Source organism: Dama dama, chromosome 4 (assembly GCF_033118175.1).
Source record: "Dama dama isolate Ldn47 chromosome 4, ASM3311817v1, whole genome shotgun sequence".
Taxonomy (NCBI): domain Eukaryota; kingdom Metazoa; phylum Chordata; class Mammalia; order Artiodactyla; family Cervidae; genus Dama; species Dama dama.
In genome coordinates this window covers 45,115,030-45,132,281 of record NC_083684.1, presented here as the reverse complement: position 1 = coordinate 45,132,281, position 17,252 = coordinate 45,115,030, and the positions used below count along the sequence as shown (strand labels likewise).

At 45.2% G+C, this 17,252-nt stretch overlaps 1 protein-coding gene across 1 annotated transcript in view; it reads right to left on the bottom strand.

The window, feature by feature from the left end:
- The window catches only part of HYDIN (HYDIN axonemal central pair apparatus protein), a 501,386-nt gene that overhangs the window by 24,849 nt on the left and 459,285 nt on the right, over positions 1 to 17,252 (bottom strand). Inside the window, 11 exon segments of the mRNA XM_061138904.1 lie at positions 503 to 641; positions 1,110 to 1,322; positions 2,648 to 2,855; positions 3,647 to 3,744; positions 6,018 to 6,178; positions 8,328 to 8,546; positions 11,095 to 11,237; positions 12,976 to 13,254; positions 14,562 to 14,664; positions 15,784 to 15,973; positions 16,085 to 16,236. Of these exon segments, the coding sequence (XP_060994887.1) occupies positions 503 to 641; positions 1,110 to 1,322; positions 2,648 to 2,855; positions 3,647 to 3,744; positions 6,018 to 6,178; positions 8,328 to 8,546; positions 11,095 to 11,237; positions 12,976 to 13,254; positions 14,562 to 14,664; positions 15,784 to 15,973; positions 16,085 to 16,236 (1,905 nt within the window).

Sequence of the window (17,252 nt, the reverse complement as noted above, 5' to 3'; positions counted from 1 at the left end):
CCACAGAGCTGCTTTGGCCAGCAAGTTTGTATTTCTTTAAATCTGACCCTCTGCCCTAAATCACTGTGTGGACATTAGGATTAAACCATGGGGCATGACTCTGCTTTTCTGTTTTGCCCTTTGGCCCGAACAAGCAAAGATACATCTCTGTTCTTTCACGGCTGTCAGTCCCTGGACAAAAACAACTCGGCTCCTTGCTATTGTGTGAGTCCTAGAGTCCCCAGGCACTGGTGTCCAGCTCTCTTTTCCTTGCTTTTAAAATATCAATTTTTAAAACTTCAAATACTAGAGCTCTTTGTTTCTCTATGGCCAACCAAGACGGCTGAGGTTTGTCCCGTTCATGAGGACTGGCTAACACACAGTAACCACCCAAGAAACTTGTTGATGGACACACCCTCCAGCTGTTCTCCCCAATTCCACCCATGTTCTGCAGCACGCCTGCCCTGCAGAGGGGGATGGGATGAGTAAAGCCCTGGGTCAAGAGGTCCCCATTCACACATACCTCAGCTTTCTTTTCAGGGAGGATGAGGCCCTTTTCTGTAAGGCACATGAAGGCTGGAGGGTTCTGGAGACTTTCAATTTCTTCAGAGAGCCAGGAGAAGGAGTAGGCACTACAGGTCGGGTTTAGGATTGTAAAGGTCCTGCCCAAGGGGAAGGAACGACAGCAGAGAGTGAGAGCGGGGCTTGAGGATTAAGAGAAACTTCTCTAGACTGTTCCCGAGCACAGACCCCTTATGTGGGGATCAGAACTGTTTTGGCCACTTTGTTACCGTAGAAACAAAAACAGCATCTCACTTGGGGGTCCCAAGTGTGGCTCTAGTTCTGGACTTTGGAGTAATAACAACACCAAGGGCCCTTCTGTCTCACTGATCCTCTGTGGTCTAGGTGGTGGTCAGGGATCATGTTTTATGTCTTTCAAATTTCCCGAGTGTCCAAACTAAGGAGACAGAAATCCGCTTCCTCACCGCAGCAATTCACTAAAGTCAACCCCTAGGATAGCAAGCGTGCTTCGAGATGTCAGTCTAGCTTGGTACCCTGAATTTCTTCCTCTGGGTTTTCAGAAAGATGAACTGATATGAACTCAACTAGTGCAAACCCACACCACTCACCGGAGATTCTTCCCTCCTATGCCCACACTGGTGAACTCAATCACCCGGGTGTTTGGATCCAGAGCCCCACCACCAGGCCCTCGGAGGTCTGGGTTGCGCCGATGACCGACGATGTAGTCTGAGTCTCTCAGGTCAAAATGGCAGATGGGCAGGGAGCTCCGCCCTTTGGCTGACAGGACCGGGCCATGCTCTCCCGGGGGCAGGTTAGGAATCCTGAGAGAATAAGGTTATTTTGATCTATTTTTAACTCTTTAATAAGTTCTTGCTTTTGTGGTTGGAAACGAATATGACACCGACCAGAATGTGAGCTCCATGAGCACAAAGAATGGGTCTGTCTGGTTGACGATGTAACCTCAGTGCCTTGAGGAGTACATGATACATAGTAGGTATTCATTAATTAATCGTGACAGGGATAAATACATGCACGGGCTGAGTATGGGGAGCCTGAATTCTGGTTCCTTCTGGGTGCCTCAGAAAAGACCCTGCTGCTGGGAAAGATTGAAGGCAGGAGAAGAGGACGAGATGGTTGGATGGCATCACCGACTCAATGGACATGAGTTTGAGCAAGCTCCGGGAGATGGTGACGGACAGGGAGGCCTGGCGTACTGCAGTCCATGGGGTTGCAGAGAGTTGGACACGACTGAGTGACTGAACAACAGCTTGCCTAAGTTACTACCTTTACCAATGGTGAGAAAGTCTCCCTGCTATAACGTCAGCACAGAATCTTTCCCTCTGGGCTCTTTCATGGGCATCTAATGGGATACAAAAAAGGACCCAGGCATCCTTAAGAAAACAAAACAAAACAAAAAACTACCCTGAGCTCCTCAGAGAAAGTGAACGCGATGTGAGCAGACCTCTAACCCCAGCAGCGAGCTCAGGTGACCCAGATGTGGGAAGGGTCCCTGCAGTGTGACGGCAGGTTTTCCACAGGTCTCATGGTTCACATAGGTCTCTGCCACCCCACGCCACGAGTCACAGACTTCCTCTAAGGTGGGTGTCCTCCGTGGAGCTCTCAGGGACTTTCATTGCCAGATATTATTGGGTCGGCTCTCCTCTAACTGGACCTGGACTCCATCTGCTCCTCTTTTACTATGTTCCAGGTCCACTTCCTCCATCACCACTACCACCTAATGTTCAACTGTACTTATTGTGCGCTGGGCACTGTTCTAAGCTCTTCACTTGAATTAGCTCATTGAGTTTTCACAACAACTCTACAGAGCGGGTACTGTTATTTGCATTTTACATAGGAGGAAACTGGGCCTCAGAAAAGGTAAAAGAGAGCTTTCCTAAGGCCATGCTTGCCCCAGGACCAGAGCCCAGCTGGCTGCCCACCATTCTGTTGCCCCAGTGGAATCCTGTGTGTGACCGGGAAGGGGAGGTGGACAGGAGGCAGGGTCTACAGAGGGTTGGTGAACAGTACAAAAGACCAGACTCCTCTTGTTCTCCAGAGGGAAATGTGGTAGTATGGGGCTCTAGATGGGGTGAAAGAACGGTGGTCACGGTGGGACAGAAGAGGGGTTAGGAGCGCATCTCCTTACTGGCAGAAGAGATTGCTCTCGAAGTCTCCAACTTCCAATGGGGAGAATTTCACTTTGAGCTTCTGAGTCTTCCCCACTAGCACGGTGCCCGAGATGGGCTCCACACAGAAGGGCGGCAGGGAAGTTTCGTTCCAGTGGTCCACGGCACTGTCCACCGTGCTGGCCGTGTGCGGCGTGCCCTGGCTAAGCTGGTCTCTTTGGGAGAAACCTGGGGGCAGATAAGAGTGCCAGTGATGTTCTTAACTGCAGTGGGAGGGCAGTGACGGCAGCCCACCCATATGGGTCCTTAGGCACCCTCTATGGGGTCTGTGGGCTCACCTCTCCTAGCTGGTATACTTAACCTTGGGCCCCAGGGGTGAGGAATTAGCTGCGTCTCATTGGAGATTCATGAAAAATACTTCTATTAATTACATCAGGTTTTCAAGTGTTTTTCCTTTTTACTCAAGGGTATGGGTCAAGTAGATGTCTGTGAGTCATTTGCCTTAAGAGTAATGGGCTGTGAAATAATTTTTTGGAGAATCATTGCTTTAAAGCAGGGGTTCACAATCTGGGGGGTCCATGAAAAAGAGTTCATTGGAAAGGTCTGGGAATCTCCAAACTGAAAGAGTAGTGGTTTGCCCACTTTGCCCACCAAGGGTTGGGTTCTCTTCACATGCACCAACTGCAAATTGGGCATGGGTGTGTGTTTTGCTGGGAAGTCAGCTCATAGCTCTCATCAGCTTCTCCAAGAGTCTGTGATTTCCAGAAGGTTAAGATCTAAAAGAAAAGACTCCGAGGGATCTGTGAGAGGGGGTACCAGCCTTGTGGGGCCCAGGGAGGCAGAATTCAATTCTGGAGTTTCTTGGGCCCCTTTGACTCTGCAGATGCTAGAGGGCCCCTGGTCTGCTTCTTTGCTACCAAGAGGGAGGTTGGAGCAGTGCTTGTTTCTCCATGAACCAGGCTCTTCTACTAACTGGGGACCCAGCTCAAGCCCTGGGTTTTACCTGTCACCTCATTTACCTTGGTTGTCTGGCATGGCAAAGCTGACAGCTTTTGCTGTCTCTTCTGAGATCCAGTTGAATTCCAGTTGCACATTTCCTGAATTAATCAGTTCAAACCTGCAAACAGATCGGGAATGGATGTAAGAAACATGCTGAAGATGGTTTTAGTCCTGTCTGCACATCATCTGTACCATTAACTTTTTTTTTTTAAGTCAAGTTACTTTGTTTCCCAAATGTTTCTTCAAAGGCAATTTTATTTGAAATCAAGCATGTGATTTCAAATTATAGTTCCCTTTAAAACACAAAAAATATATACATAGCTATTAAAAGCAAAAGCATCCAGATGTTTAGCACTTCAATTGTCTTATATACCCCTGGCATACTGTGCCTTGAGCTCTCAGCCTGCATCGTGGTGATCCTGAAAAATTCCCATGGGAGAGGAAACGAAACCCATTCAGAAGACAGTATCTCCCTCGGGTGCAAACTCCAAGGCCTCTCCCTTCCCGAATCACTTTCTCCCTGAAACAATGTCCTCATGGTCAGAAATCATTTGACCCCTGCCTGAAGTGTCTTCACTGGCTGAGATACCGACTTGTCTCAGATTCTGAATTAACGGATCCTCGTCCTGCCTCAAGTTTTCCTGCTCTGTGGTAAGAACTGGGAGACAGAAGCTTTTTCTGGAGTCACTGTTAAATGTGATCACAGACAGTCACAGCAAGAGGGTTATTCAAGAAAACGGTTGTGCAAGCAAGAGAAAAACACACACATGCTTCCCAGTTTTAGGAGAGAAGTGGGAGCTGAGACTTGGGGGCAGGGGAAATAGGTCCAAGGGAGGGGTTTAAGGATCAGATTCCCTATATCCAGTCCAGGTAGACTATGCAGTTGTGCGTGAAGTCAAGTGTTTTGGCCTCAGGGGCTTGTGTGAATTTATGAACTATGTGAATTTATGAGCACTGGTCTTTAGGCTAAAGCAAATTTTTATGAAGGGGAGAAATCTCAGTGGCACAGGATACTTCCAGTAGAAGCACTCTTGGTTTAGGCCCAGGGGTGAACAAACGTTCCTGTAAAGGGTCAGACAGTAAGGTTTTGGGCATCATGAGCCAGAGGTCTCCGCAGTAGCTGTTCCCCTTGCTGTGGAAGCAGCCTTGGATGATAATAGATAAATGAGCATGACTGTGTGCCCACACAACATACAGCATAACTGTATCTACAAAAATAAGCCGCTGTTGAGTTTGGATCATGGGCCAGAGTTTGGCGACCCTTACTGTAGGTGAAATGGCCACCAGCAGAAGATCCCATTTCCTGTCTCCTAGCTTTTGGTTCTATAATAATTTGAGAGGATACATTAAGGGCCACAAGTGCAGAATGAGTTGAACAACTAATTACCAATTTTTACAAAGTAGAAATGAATGTCAGTGGTTTACACTTTTGTGTTTGTAATTCTCAAAGAAGAGTCACAGGCCTTCTGTCTGCCTGAAGGCCCTTTTTCTCACTTCTTCACCTGGCCCCCTCTTATCTGTCTTCTGAAGTTCAGCTGGTCCACCACTTTGGGAAGCCTTCCCAGACACCTGTCTCTCCCCGTATCTTGGTCTGCTTTGGGGACGCTTACTGCAAACCCAGAGCATTGGACTGTAACCATCAATTCCACCATTGTCACCCATTCCCCCAACATCCACTATGAGCTCTTTGAGAGCAGGACCCATGCATCCCTATACCAACTGGGAGTGAATAAAGGGTTAATATAACCCCTTCTCCTTCTAAGTACAGTTTTGACTTTGAATTAGTTTTTGAGTTCTGTGTCTGTGGAAGCCTGATAAGTGAGAAATATCATCTATATTATCAGACAACTTTGTTTACAGTAAAAATGACCCCTGATTGCTAACTTGCTTCGGGGCTGGGAGAAATCATGATACCTGGAGGGAAGCCATAGCACTGGGGTTCTCTGAGTGTAGAGACTCTCGTAACTGGGCAGGTCCCTTGCAGGAATCCTGGAAGTTATAGCCTGGAGTGCTTGTGAGAAATGTTGGCTTCTGTTGGTCACGGCCTTCCAAGCTAAGATGAACCCTACACCCACCAGCATGGATACTGTCTGAGCTGTCACTTGGGGCAGAGGGTTGGGCAATAAGAACAGTTGTTGGGTGGTGATATGGACCATTGCAAGGACTGTTCCCACTGAAGCTGAATCAAGTCTACATCTTGATTTCAAGTGTGAACTTGAATAGTTTCGTGGGTCTGAGTGTTTCTTTGGACCTACGAAGACCCTCTGGTGCATGCTACACAGATGTTATGTCTGGTCTGTGCTGTCATGGACACTGAATAAATGTTTGCGTGAGTGAATGACGGAATGAAAGGACTGCTCTAAGAGTGTCAGAAGGCTTCTGATGACTCACTCAAACACTCGAGTCTGGTAAACCAGTGTTTCCTTAAAGTGCACATCGGTAGTCAGGCACTTATATGAGGCGAAATTCACGTGGGCACTGATTTGCAGCTGCAGTTCTCGATAGTTTTCTTCTAGGACTGAGTAAGCCGGCTCGGGATCAGTCTCTATCACCTGCAACAAAGACAGCCATGTCCTCAGTAATGCAGAGCCAGCTGCTTCACGGGAATGACGAGGATATGAGACAGTGCTTCATCCTACCCAGCAAGCGAGCACCAGCCCACAAACCCATGTTCCAGGATACCTGATAAAGTCAAATCTAAAATGACTCATAAATGGGAAAGGAAGAAACTGAATAACACGGAACTACTGAGAGCATCACGACCACACAGGCATGAGTTTTGGGGTCAGATACACTCCAAAAAAGGTTGAAAAAATAAAAGAAATCATAAAGACAGGAACAGATATTAATAAAACAAAATAAATCTAAAGCAGAGAGGATCAGTGAAACCAAAAGCTGTTTATTTGAAAAGATTTAGAAAAACTCTAGTGAGAATGATCAAGAAGAATAAAAGAAAGAGTAAAAATAACCAATATCAAATGAAAAAGGAGACATCACTGTCTACCCTACAGATATTTAAACATGATAAAAAAATATTATGAATAATTTTATGAAGATACATATGAAAACTTAGTTGAAGGGAAAATTCCTAGAAAAATGATTTAATAAAACAGACTCAAGGGACTTCCCTGGTGGCCCAGTGGTTAAGAATCCGCCCTGCAATGCAGGGGATGCAGGTTCTATCACTGGTCAGGGAATTAAGGTCCCACATGCCACAGGCAACTAAAGCCTACGCACCACAACTAGAGAGAAGCCCTCACAGCGCAACAATAGATCCCATAACAAAGAGCCTGCGTGATGCAGCTAAGACCCAATGCAGCCAAATAAACAAATATTAAGAAAAGGACTCAAAAACAAATTTAAAAAACCCTAAAGAGTCTTATTACTATTAAAGAAACTGAGCGGTAGGCAAAAAAAATCTTTAAAAAGACCTAAAGAGAGATATACCTTGATGAATTAATGTTATAAAATGATAAATTTTCTTAAACTGATTTATAGATACAATCCAATTCCAATCCGGTTTCCATCTGGGTTTTCATAGTACTTGTTTAAATGGATTCAAAAATTATTTAGAAAAATAAAGGGCCAAGAATAATCAAAAGACTTCAGAACAAAACAATATGGAGATAATCATGAAAAGATACACTAAAGAAAGTGAAAAGATAAGTGATAAATACAGTGAGGATATTTGCAGACAAATCTAGGAACAAAAGAGCTTATCAAAACTAAAATAACTAGTATCATGTTTTTCCAAGATAATGCCTGTGTTGTCCAAAGTGGGCTGTACCAATTTATACTCCTGCTAGCAGAGAGCTTCTATGGAAACACTTGGGACATTATCTTGGAAAGCTGAGCTTTCACACACCCTATGGCTCAGCACTTCCACTTCAGTGACTCAGTTTAGGAATATAAACTCTTGCAAATGAACACCATGTGACATGAACTATAATGCTCACAGAAATACTGTCCATGGTAGCAAACCTCAAGTGATTTTCAAAAGAAGGATGGGTAAATAATAATTTACATAGCAGTGACATGGGTGTGCTACATCCAAATGCAGTAACACAGATGACCACACGCCATAACCTATAAAAAAAATAGTTCAAAACCACACTGAAACAATATGCCTTTTAGAACACGTAGGTTAACTTAAAAAAGAACTAAAAACAAATATCAAGGGAACGAGCAAACAAGATCCTGAGATGGTGCCCACCTCTCGGCTGGTGGGAGGGGATGGCTGAGAAGCACACAGGTAATCCTGGTTATGCTTCCTGTGTTGGGTGTGGGTTCATCTCTGTTTATTGTTTTACTAAAAAGAAACCAACTAAGGAATAATTAAAGGAGTGGCATGCATGGACCAAACAAGAGATTAACCCAATTCTGGACACTGAGGGAAAAAGGAAGCAGCTAAAAGCCTAGTTGTGAGGTTTCTGAAAAAGAAAAAGGTGGGGGGACTTGCTCAACTAGAAACTAGATACCGAGACTTACACGAAAGCTCTGCCAACGAAGCTGAGTGGTTTGTGTGGTATGCGTGGTGAGGATGGCAGGAGGCATGCTTGGAAGTTCAGTTTGCCACTTTGGAAACCCAGGTCAGGTGAATGGGGACTGTTTCTTTTTTCCATGAAAGAGCGACATGATGAGACACTGAACATGATAGCATGGCAGGCCTGGTCAGACTAGGGGCTTGGTGCTCCTACTCACTTTTCGTTTTGTAGTGAAAGTCCCGGGAGTGTTTCTGGGCACGTCCATCCACTTGACCGTCCGCATGCGGTCATCCCAGTCAGGCACTTGGTCTGCAGGGAGCGCAAACATGATCTTGGAGATCTTGCACTTGACCCCCATCTTCTTCAGGTTGATGGGCACATCTGACTTCATGGTCACCACTATGTCCTTGGCACAGCCAGGGTGGAGGTGGCCCATCTGTGGAAGAGCCTTGTATTAGTATTTGGGGGAATTCAATCTTGAGGACTCTTCATGCCTGATGGTGCCATTCTAGGGGCAGAGCCAAAGTTCTGGGAAAAATGCATCATTCAGGACCATATATGTAGATCATCTTAAATATGTACATGAGGTTCTTAGAAATAGAATCATAAAAGCAAGAGCAGCTAGCTATATAGCACAGAGAGCTCAGCCCAGTGCTCTGTGATGACTTAAGAGGGGTGAGATGGTAGGGTGGGAGGGAAACTCAAGAGGGAGGGGATATAAGTATACGTATAGCTGAGTCACTTCATTGTACAGCAGAAATTAACACAACACTGCAAAGCAATTATACTCCAATTAAAAAAATATTCATACAATACAATACTATGAGAAATAAAAACAAAACATGAGAAACTAGTATTATCAAACTGTTACATGCTTCAGGTCCTATTCTAAACCTTTATAAAATTCTACGAACCCCCATGACAACCCTATAGATGTGCAGTTATAACCCCTATTTTATAGGCAAGGAAACTGTTAAGTTGCTCAAGGTCATACCATTAATATTAGAACATCTGGATTCAGATCCAGGTTGGATGGTGCCAGATACCATACTCTTAACCATCTGTACTTCTTAATCATATGTAAAAATTATGGACAGATGTACACAGTACCTTAGCAGTTGTCAAGTGTGATCTAATGACCCTTGGGGGCCCTGAGACCTTTTCAGGAGTCCACAAGGTTAACACTATTTTCATCATAATACTAAGATGACATTTGACTTTTTCATTCTCATTTTCTCATGAGTATACAATGGAATACGCTCCATTGTATACTCAGAGACAGGAGTACACACTCTCTTCTCTTCCTACAGATCACATGAACTACGATATTGCATCAGACAGAATGCAGAAGCAAATACAAGAATCCAGCTATCTTCTACTAGGCCAGATACTAGAGGGTCTTGTAAAAATGTAAAACAATGTCACTCTTCTCACATAATATTTTGAAAACAAAACCATTTTCAAAAAATATGGCATTCATATTACCATGTAATAGGCTTGTTATTATATTTTAAGTGACCAAATATATATTTTTAAAGATTCTCTGTTGTAACTTCTAATATGATAGACATAACCCATGTAAACAATAGCTCTTTGAGGGTCTTCAATAATGTTTAAGAGTATAAAGGAGGGCTGATACCAAAAAGGCTGAGATTTCCTGAAGTATTCCAGATATATAGGAAATCCAATTTGGTCTGTAGAATAAAATCACTTGTGCTTTAGCATACATAAATGCACATACATATATCCAAATGTATGCTATATATCAGTTCAGTTCAGTCGCTCAGTCGTGTCCGGCTCTTTGTGACCCCGTGAATTGCAGCATGCCAGGCCTCTCTGTCCATCACCAACTCCTGGAGTCCACCCAAACCCATGTCCATCGAGTTGGTGATGCCATCTCCAGCCATCTCATCCTCTGTCCTATATATGTAGTTTTTTCATGTTTCTAATAAATTAAAAACTCTTTCTCCTCTGGGAGGTGAAGGGAGAAGAAAGCGTTAATACTTCCCAAGGCCATGACTGTGTGTGTGTGTCTGGGTCTGTAAATGGATCATGAGAAGCTAGTTCTGCCTACTTTGACTACCACTTTACATCCTTCCAGGAAGCAAAGCACTTCTTCCTGATAGCGCACTAATATTTAAAGTGATAAAGTAGGGTCCCCAGCCCTCCTCCATCCTCCTAGATTGCTGTGCTTGAATAGACTTGGTGGTGGAAACAAAGCAGGAGGCCACAGATACACACATAGTCCTGAGAACTCAGAAGTGAACTGTCTATGAAAAGCAAGTGTTGGGGAACTCCCTGGTGGTCCAGTGGTTAGGACTCCACACTTACACTGCTGAGGGTGTGGGTTTGATCCCTGGTTGGGGAACTAAGATCCCACAAGCTGTGCAGAAAGGCCAAAAAAAAAAAAAGAGCAAGTGCTGGCCAGAAGGGGAGGCTCTGCTGCAATGTTGTCCTAGGCTTTATTCAATGTCGAGCTTTGGTCAGCAATCCATAAACTGTGTGCTGTGAGATGCTAAAAAAAGGGGGACAGAAAATTCCAGGTAGAACAAAGTTGACTATGTTTTAATATGCTGAAGGAGACTGAGAATCTTTGGGAGAAAGATGTAACTTGTAATATTTTCTAAATCACTATTGTCCACAAAACCCACCACCCCCATTTTAACTTTTGATGAACCACTTTTGCAGGATGAACACTCAAAAGAATACACACCGAGGGTGACACGGGTCTATACTCAGAGATGGGAAGATTGGAACCTGTCTTCATCCATGGAGGTCTCCATGGAATTTCTCAACATTGGCCTAGCCATAGACTTGACCGACCTCACTCTCTTTTCTTAGGCCAGAGGGGACGCTTCTGGTACCAAGTGTGAGTGAGGGACACATCCACTCCATCCCATATATCTGTGGGATGGGTCAACAGCCAAGTCAGGGTTGGGGTAGGCCTAAGGGAGTGTGGAAAACAAGGACTGTCTTTCACTTACCTGTGGGGAGAAAGAAACAGTAGCCAAAAGCGGCCATTCAAACCGTATCACATTTGCTTGGCTGTGATTAGTGATGGTGAAGCTCACATTATAGCTGGTTCCAATGTGGCAGTCCCCAAACTGGATGTGATTCACTAGAGCAGCTAGGGGACAGAAGCAGGGGGCAGTGAGTCCCCCCTTGTCTTTTCTGCAGGCTCGCTTCCCCCAAGGAGCCAGCACTTGAAAGACACTGTACCTCACCCTCATGCAACCCTACCCTCCTCGGATGGTCATCCTGGAAACACCCGGAGTCCCTTGGCAGCACGCTTTCTCTCCTACAGGAGCATCTATTTACCATCCATCCATCTACCCTACCCATCCTGGCCCTCACCTCCAACTGTACAAAGGAAAACATAACCACCCCCTCAACTCCATTTGTTTGCTGAAACAGTATTATTAAGGCTTGGAACTGCCACACAGACTGCAGGAGTCCCCACTGAATTTGAATTACAAATAAATGATGAGTAATTTTTAGTATAAGTAATGTCTGGGGCAAAATTTGGGGACATAAACATACTAAAAGTTATATATGGTTTACCGAAAATTCAAGTTTAATATCTAAAATTCAAATTTAATGGGGACTGCTGTATTCTGATTTTCCAAACCTGGTAACCCTATTAGAAGTAAATGGAATCTGATTTCTGAACTAGGGTTCATGGCTGGCTCCTTCTTGACCCCTGATAAGAGAGATGCCACCCTGTAGCTGCAAATAGAGGTGAAAACACCAGATACATGAGGAGCACTGATTTTAACCCATGCTGTAGGGACTGCCTGATGCTACACTCTGGGACTGGAATTAAGCTCCTAGAAAAACCGTGAGACTATGTTTATAATTCACTGCACAGCAGCCAGCCACACAATCAGGGTTTTAACAAATGCTTTTCGATAATAATGATGAAGTACGTTTTCTCCTGCCCAGTGAATAGTTAACCAAATGCAGCAGTGGTGACTGACAGACTGCAGAGCAGCACGTCTTCAGCTCTAATACACACACAGGTCACCAAGGGGTCTTGTTAAACTGCAAATTCTCATTCAGTAGGTCTGAGGTGCTGGGGTGGGCCTGAAACTCCCATTTCTAGTGACTCCCAGGTGATGCTGATGCTGTAGGATCTGACAGCGTGTTTAGTAGTGAGGCTGCAGGGAACAGTCTAGCGGAAGCACAAACTTACACGTTCTCTAACTCAACCAGCTGGCCATTTCCTTTAGAATGTCTAGGGCACATGATACAGATGAAACAGACAATACCAATGCAAGTCAGCTCAAAAATACAGACAGGGAAAACTCTAGAGAGACATGTATTCACTTCTTAACTAATCTGGAATTTAAATTTCACTTATTAACTAACTAAATTGGAATTTGAGCTCAAAAAAAAGCTCCCTATGGGGCAGACTCCCTTATTAATTACTCTCTAGAACTCCAGGCACATGTACACTGATGCTCAACAAATGTTCCTTGAGGGAACACAGGGAAGATGCAGTGACTCAATCAGGCGTGAGGGAGCAAACAGTAACAAGGAGGAGATGCCATCCTAAACTCCCAGGAAGCTAGCCAATCTGTTATTTAAATTTCATTCTTATTTAAAACGACCCAAGAGGGACTTCCTTGGTGGTCCAGTGGTTGAGACTTCGCCTTTCAATGTAGGGGTTGAGGGTTCAATGCCTGGTCAGGGAACTAAGATCCCACACACCTCATGGTCAAAAATTAAAACAGAGGCAATGCTGTAAAAAATTCAATACAGACTTTAAAAATAGTCCACATCAAAAAAAAAAATCTTAAAAAATAAAATAATAAAAATGATCCGAGGGCCAACAGTTGTCAACACCTCATTGCTGCTTCTCTCACCTGACACCAAGTCTTCCATGGTGCTTTCCTCAATGACCTCAGAGACATCTGAGGACTCAGGGCTGGAGGAAGCCACCAGCCCATGGATGTTGTCCAAGGTGATGTCATCCTCATAGCCCTCTCCCACGATGTGGATGACTGTATCCTCGTACTGGTTGTTGATCACTGACAAGTGAAGGGTGCCTGCCATTCTCCCGACTTTCTTGGGGTGGAAAACAACATCAAATCCGGCTATTTCTCCAGGAGGAACAACCAAGGAAGCTGTGTGAGCTTTCTTTGCTGCAATGAGAAGAGAGAGACATGATCTAGAGTCAATTTAAAGGAATATGTATCTGTAAAGATCTGGACTCAAGGGAAAGCAGCCCTTGTGTGGGAAGGAGTCTTGCCTAGAGAGGCCATTGGTGACAAGGCTGAACATCTGACTCGGGCTGAGTACACATTCAGTTCAGTTCAGTTCAATTCAGTCGCTCAGTCGTGTCCGGCTCTTTGCGACCCCATGAACTGCAGCAAGCCAGGCCTCCCTGTCCATCACGAACTCCCGGAGTCCACCCAAACCCATGTCCATTGAGTTGGTGATGTCATCCAACAATCTCATCCTCTGTCATCTCCTTCTCCTCCTGCCCTCAATCTTCCCCAGCATCAGGGTCTTTTCAAATGAGTCAGCTCTTTGCATCAGGTGGACAAAGTATTGGAGTTTCAGCTTCAACATCAGTCCTTCCAATGAACACCCAGAACTGATCTCCTTTAGGATGGACTGGTTGGATCTCCTTGCAGTCCAACGGACTCTCAAGAGTCTTCTCCAACACCACAATTCAAAAGCATCAATTCTTTGGCACTCAGCTTTCTTTATAGTCCAACTCTCACATCCATACATGACCACTGGAAAAACCATAGCCTTGACTAGACGGAACTTTGTTGGCAAAGCAATGTCTCTGCTTTTTAATATGCTGTCTTGGTTGATCATAACTTTTCTTTCAAGGAATAAGCGTCATTTAATTTCATGGCTGCAATCACCATCTGCAGTGATTTTGGAGCCCAGAAAAAATAAAGTCAGCCACTGTTTCCCCATCTATTTGCCATGAAGTAATGGGACCGGATGCCATGATCTTAGTTTTCTGAATGTTGAGCTTTAAGCCAACTTTTTCACTCTCCTCTTTCACTTTCATCAAGAGGCTCTTTAGTTCCTCTTCACTTTCTGCCAGTAAGGGTGGTGTCACCCGCATATCTGAGGTTATTGATATTTCTCCTGACAATCTTGATTCCAGCTTGTGCTTCTTCCAGCCCAGTGTTTCTCATGATGTACTCTGCATATAAGTTAAATGAGCAGGGTGACAATATACAGCCTTGACGTACTCCTTTTCCTTTTTGGAACCAGTCTGTTGTTCCATGTCCAGTTCTAACTGTTGCTTCCTGACCTGCATACAGGTTTCTCAAGAGGCAGGTCAGGTGGTCTGGTATTCCCATCTCCTTCAGAATTTTCCACAGTTTATTGTGATCCACACAGTCAAAGGCTTGTACACATTAGTTCCTAACAAAACAGCTACCGGCACCCATTGCTCTCCAGAAGCTATACTCACCCTACTTACCTTTTGCTTGTGGTTTGTTTTCCTCCGTGATGTAGATGTAGGAGGTAGAAGGCTTCCCTTTCAGGGAGAAGACTCCTAGTTGGTCCTGCAGGTCAACATGCAGCTGGCAGAAGGAAGACAAGACGGAGCGTTAAGCGTACAGGTTGCTCACGCATTCTGAACTGAGGGAGAGACACTGTGCTGTGGGGGAGTACCCCTCTTGACCCCAGATCACTGTGCCCAGGGCTCATTGTTTTCAGTTCCTTATTAAGAGAGAGGTACTAAATATTAGACCTGGAAAGGAGAAATAAAAAATTTAGCTCAGCTCTTGCTATTCAAATAAGGAAGCAGAGGTCCAGAGAGTATGGGGACTTTCTGGAACACCCAGCTATGTAGTGTTAAAATGGGGCTGCCAAGCCCTCTGTTATCGACAAATCAGTTGTAAAAGATGTATTAGACTAATAAAATGGGAATGATGGCTTTCCTGGTGGCTCAGATGATAAAGAATCTGCCTGTGATACAGGAGACCCAGGTTCAATCCCTGGGATGGGAAGATCCCCTGGAGAAGGGAAGGTTGCCCACTCCAGTATTCTTGCCTGGAGAATTCCATGGACAGTGGAGCCTGGTGGGCTGCAGTCCATGGGGGTCTCAAAGAGTTGGACACAACTAAGCAACTAATGCAACAACAAAAATAAAATGGAAATGAATATTCATCACTCTATGAGGACTTGCATGAATGTGAGTTCCTAAAAACCAGTATCTTCTAGATAGGAGTAGGTCATTTTCCAAAGTCCTACAGTTCATTGTATAATACTTACACGATTTATCACCTTTTTTGTAAAATAAAAACATAAGTGCTGAACCCAAAGTCCCTTCAGATGTTATATCTCTCACCCCTGATGACGTTTCTTTCATTTCTTTTCTTTATTGCAGATGCAGTGTTCATTACAGAAAAAAAAGTGAAAAAACAAAGACACTCAGAACAGCCATAATCCTATTCGTTCAGCTTGGTGTATATCACCACTCACTGCCTTGCACTGTCATTTCCAGTGTACCATGGATCAGTGTCCTAGTAATCAGACCAACCCTGGGTCCCTCTGCAAGTCCCATGTCTTACCCACGCTCCCGTATGAGGAACATGAAAGAAGTCCTCACAAGTTAGGGATGGCAGAGACCCCAACATCAAAAGTCTCACTTCTAGGAGATTCTCCCTTTTCACCCCATGCTCACCCTCCAGCAGTACCTTGGCAGGGATGGCACCGCTGTTCTTGAGGATAAGAGGCAGTGTCTCCGAATGACCAAGCAGAAGCCTCTTAAAGAGAAGTAAGGGGTTTCTATACTGGTTGTAGAGAACTGGCCGCACAATGGTCACCCGAGGGAGATTCCCCTCTCCAACGATATCAAACACAAGGCTTCGGTTCTTGGTCAGGTTGCTGCAGGGAACGGGAAGATAGAGGCCAGTCAGCCTAGCAAGGCAGGAAGGACATTCCACGGAGAGCGTGGCCTGCAGCCCTGCTGGAGGAGGGGAGCTGGGGAGCTGGTACCTGGGCAAGCCGTCCAAGGTGGCCTCAAAGATGCACTGGTAGGTCTGCATGGTCTGTGGGGTGAAGGACACTGTGGCAAAGGCGTGCGAGCGGCTAGCAACACACATCTTGTTGGGTTCCACTTCAAAGATGTCCGTGATGCGGGCATAGACCTGGAAAGGGGAAGGGGAGCAGGGACTGGTGTGTATGCCACTTGGTGTTTACACAGGGCTTGCTGCTCATCTCTACTGGCCCTGCTGTGACTTCCCTCCTCTAGACTCTGTGCAGGCCTGTCCCACTACTTGGACAATCCTGCTCCTGGAAGGCATGGCCTGGGTTCTTGGGGACCCAACCCTAAGCATTAATTGGCTGGACTTGGCCAGACTTGTGGTCTTTGCAATCAGATGAACTAAACTGTATCTTGGATAGCAGATCCACCCCACCCCACCCCCACTTTTCTCTCTCTCACACACACATACACACCCAAATAAATTTCAGATGCCAGAGACCCCTGGTGGTTATTGAAGTGAGGTTTGGCCTAGAAGCCAGATGAGAGAAAGGAGCAATGGAGACACCATGTGTGAGAGACACGTGGTCTTTGGCAGATGATCTTCTGAAAGTTTGATTTTAGGTGACAATTCCAGTCAGTCTCCCAGGCCTCCGGCTACAGGTTGTGTTCCATCCTGCGTGTGAGGTCTCGGATTCACCGAAGCAAACCTTGATATGGTGGAGCCATTCTGAGTAGGTTTCTGCTCCTTGCAATTCTAAGAGTGCTAGTTAGAACCACCTCCTGCAGCACTTTATCTGCTCCTGTCTTGGGGCACTGTTTGGGGAAGACTGCGGGCACGACCTCTAAAGGATTTTTTGTTCTCATGGGAGGCAGGTGGGATTCAAGAGTGACTATTCCTTCTTGCTCTTAAGCTGAGAGTATAATTTCTTTGCCCTTTCCAAAGGATAATTTGCCAATTAAGGAAGGACGACAGAATGCATTTGTCTGGAAAAGTGTGGGCCTCGGTCACTGGGCCCCTGAGGCCACATGAGGCAGATTCAGCTAGGGATGCACCCATCACCAAAGGTTAATACGGTGCGATGTCTGAAGCCTGGGCTAGAAGGTGAAGCACACCAGTGCCTACTGATTCATGGAATGAATGGAACTGCTCAAGAGGTACTAGGTTTCTCTGTAGTCCAT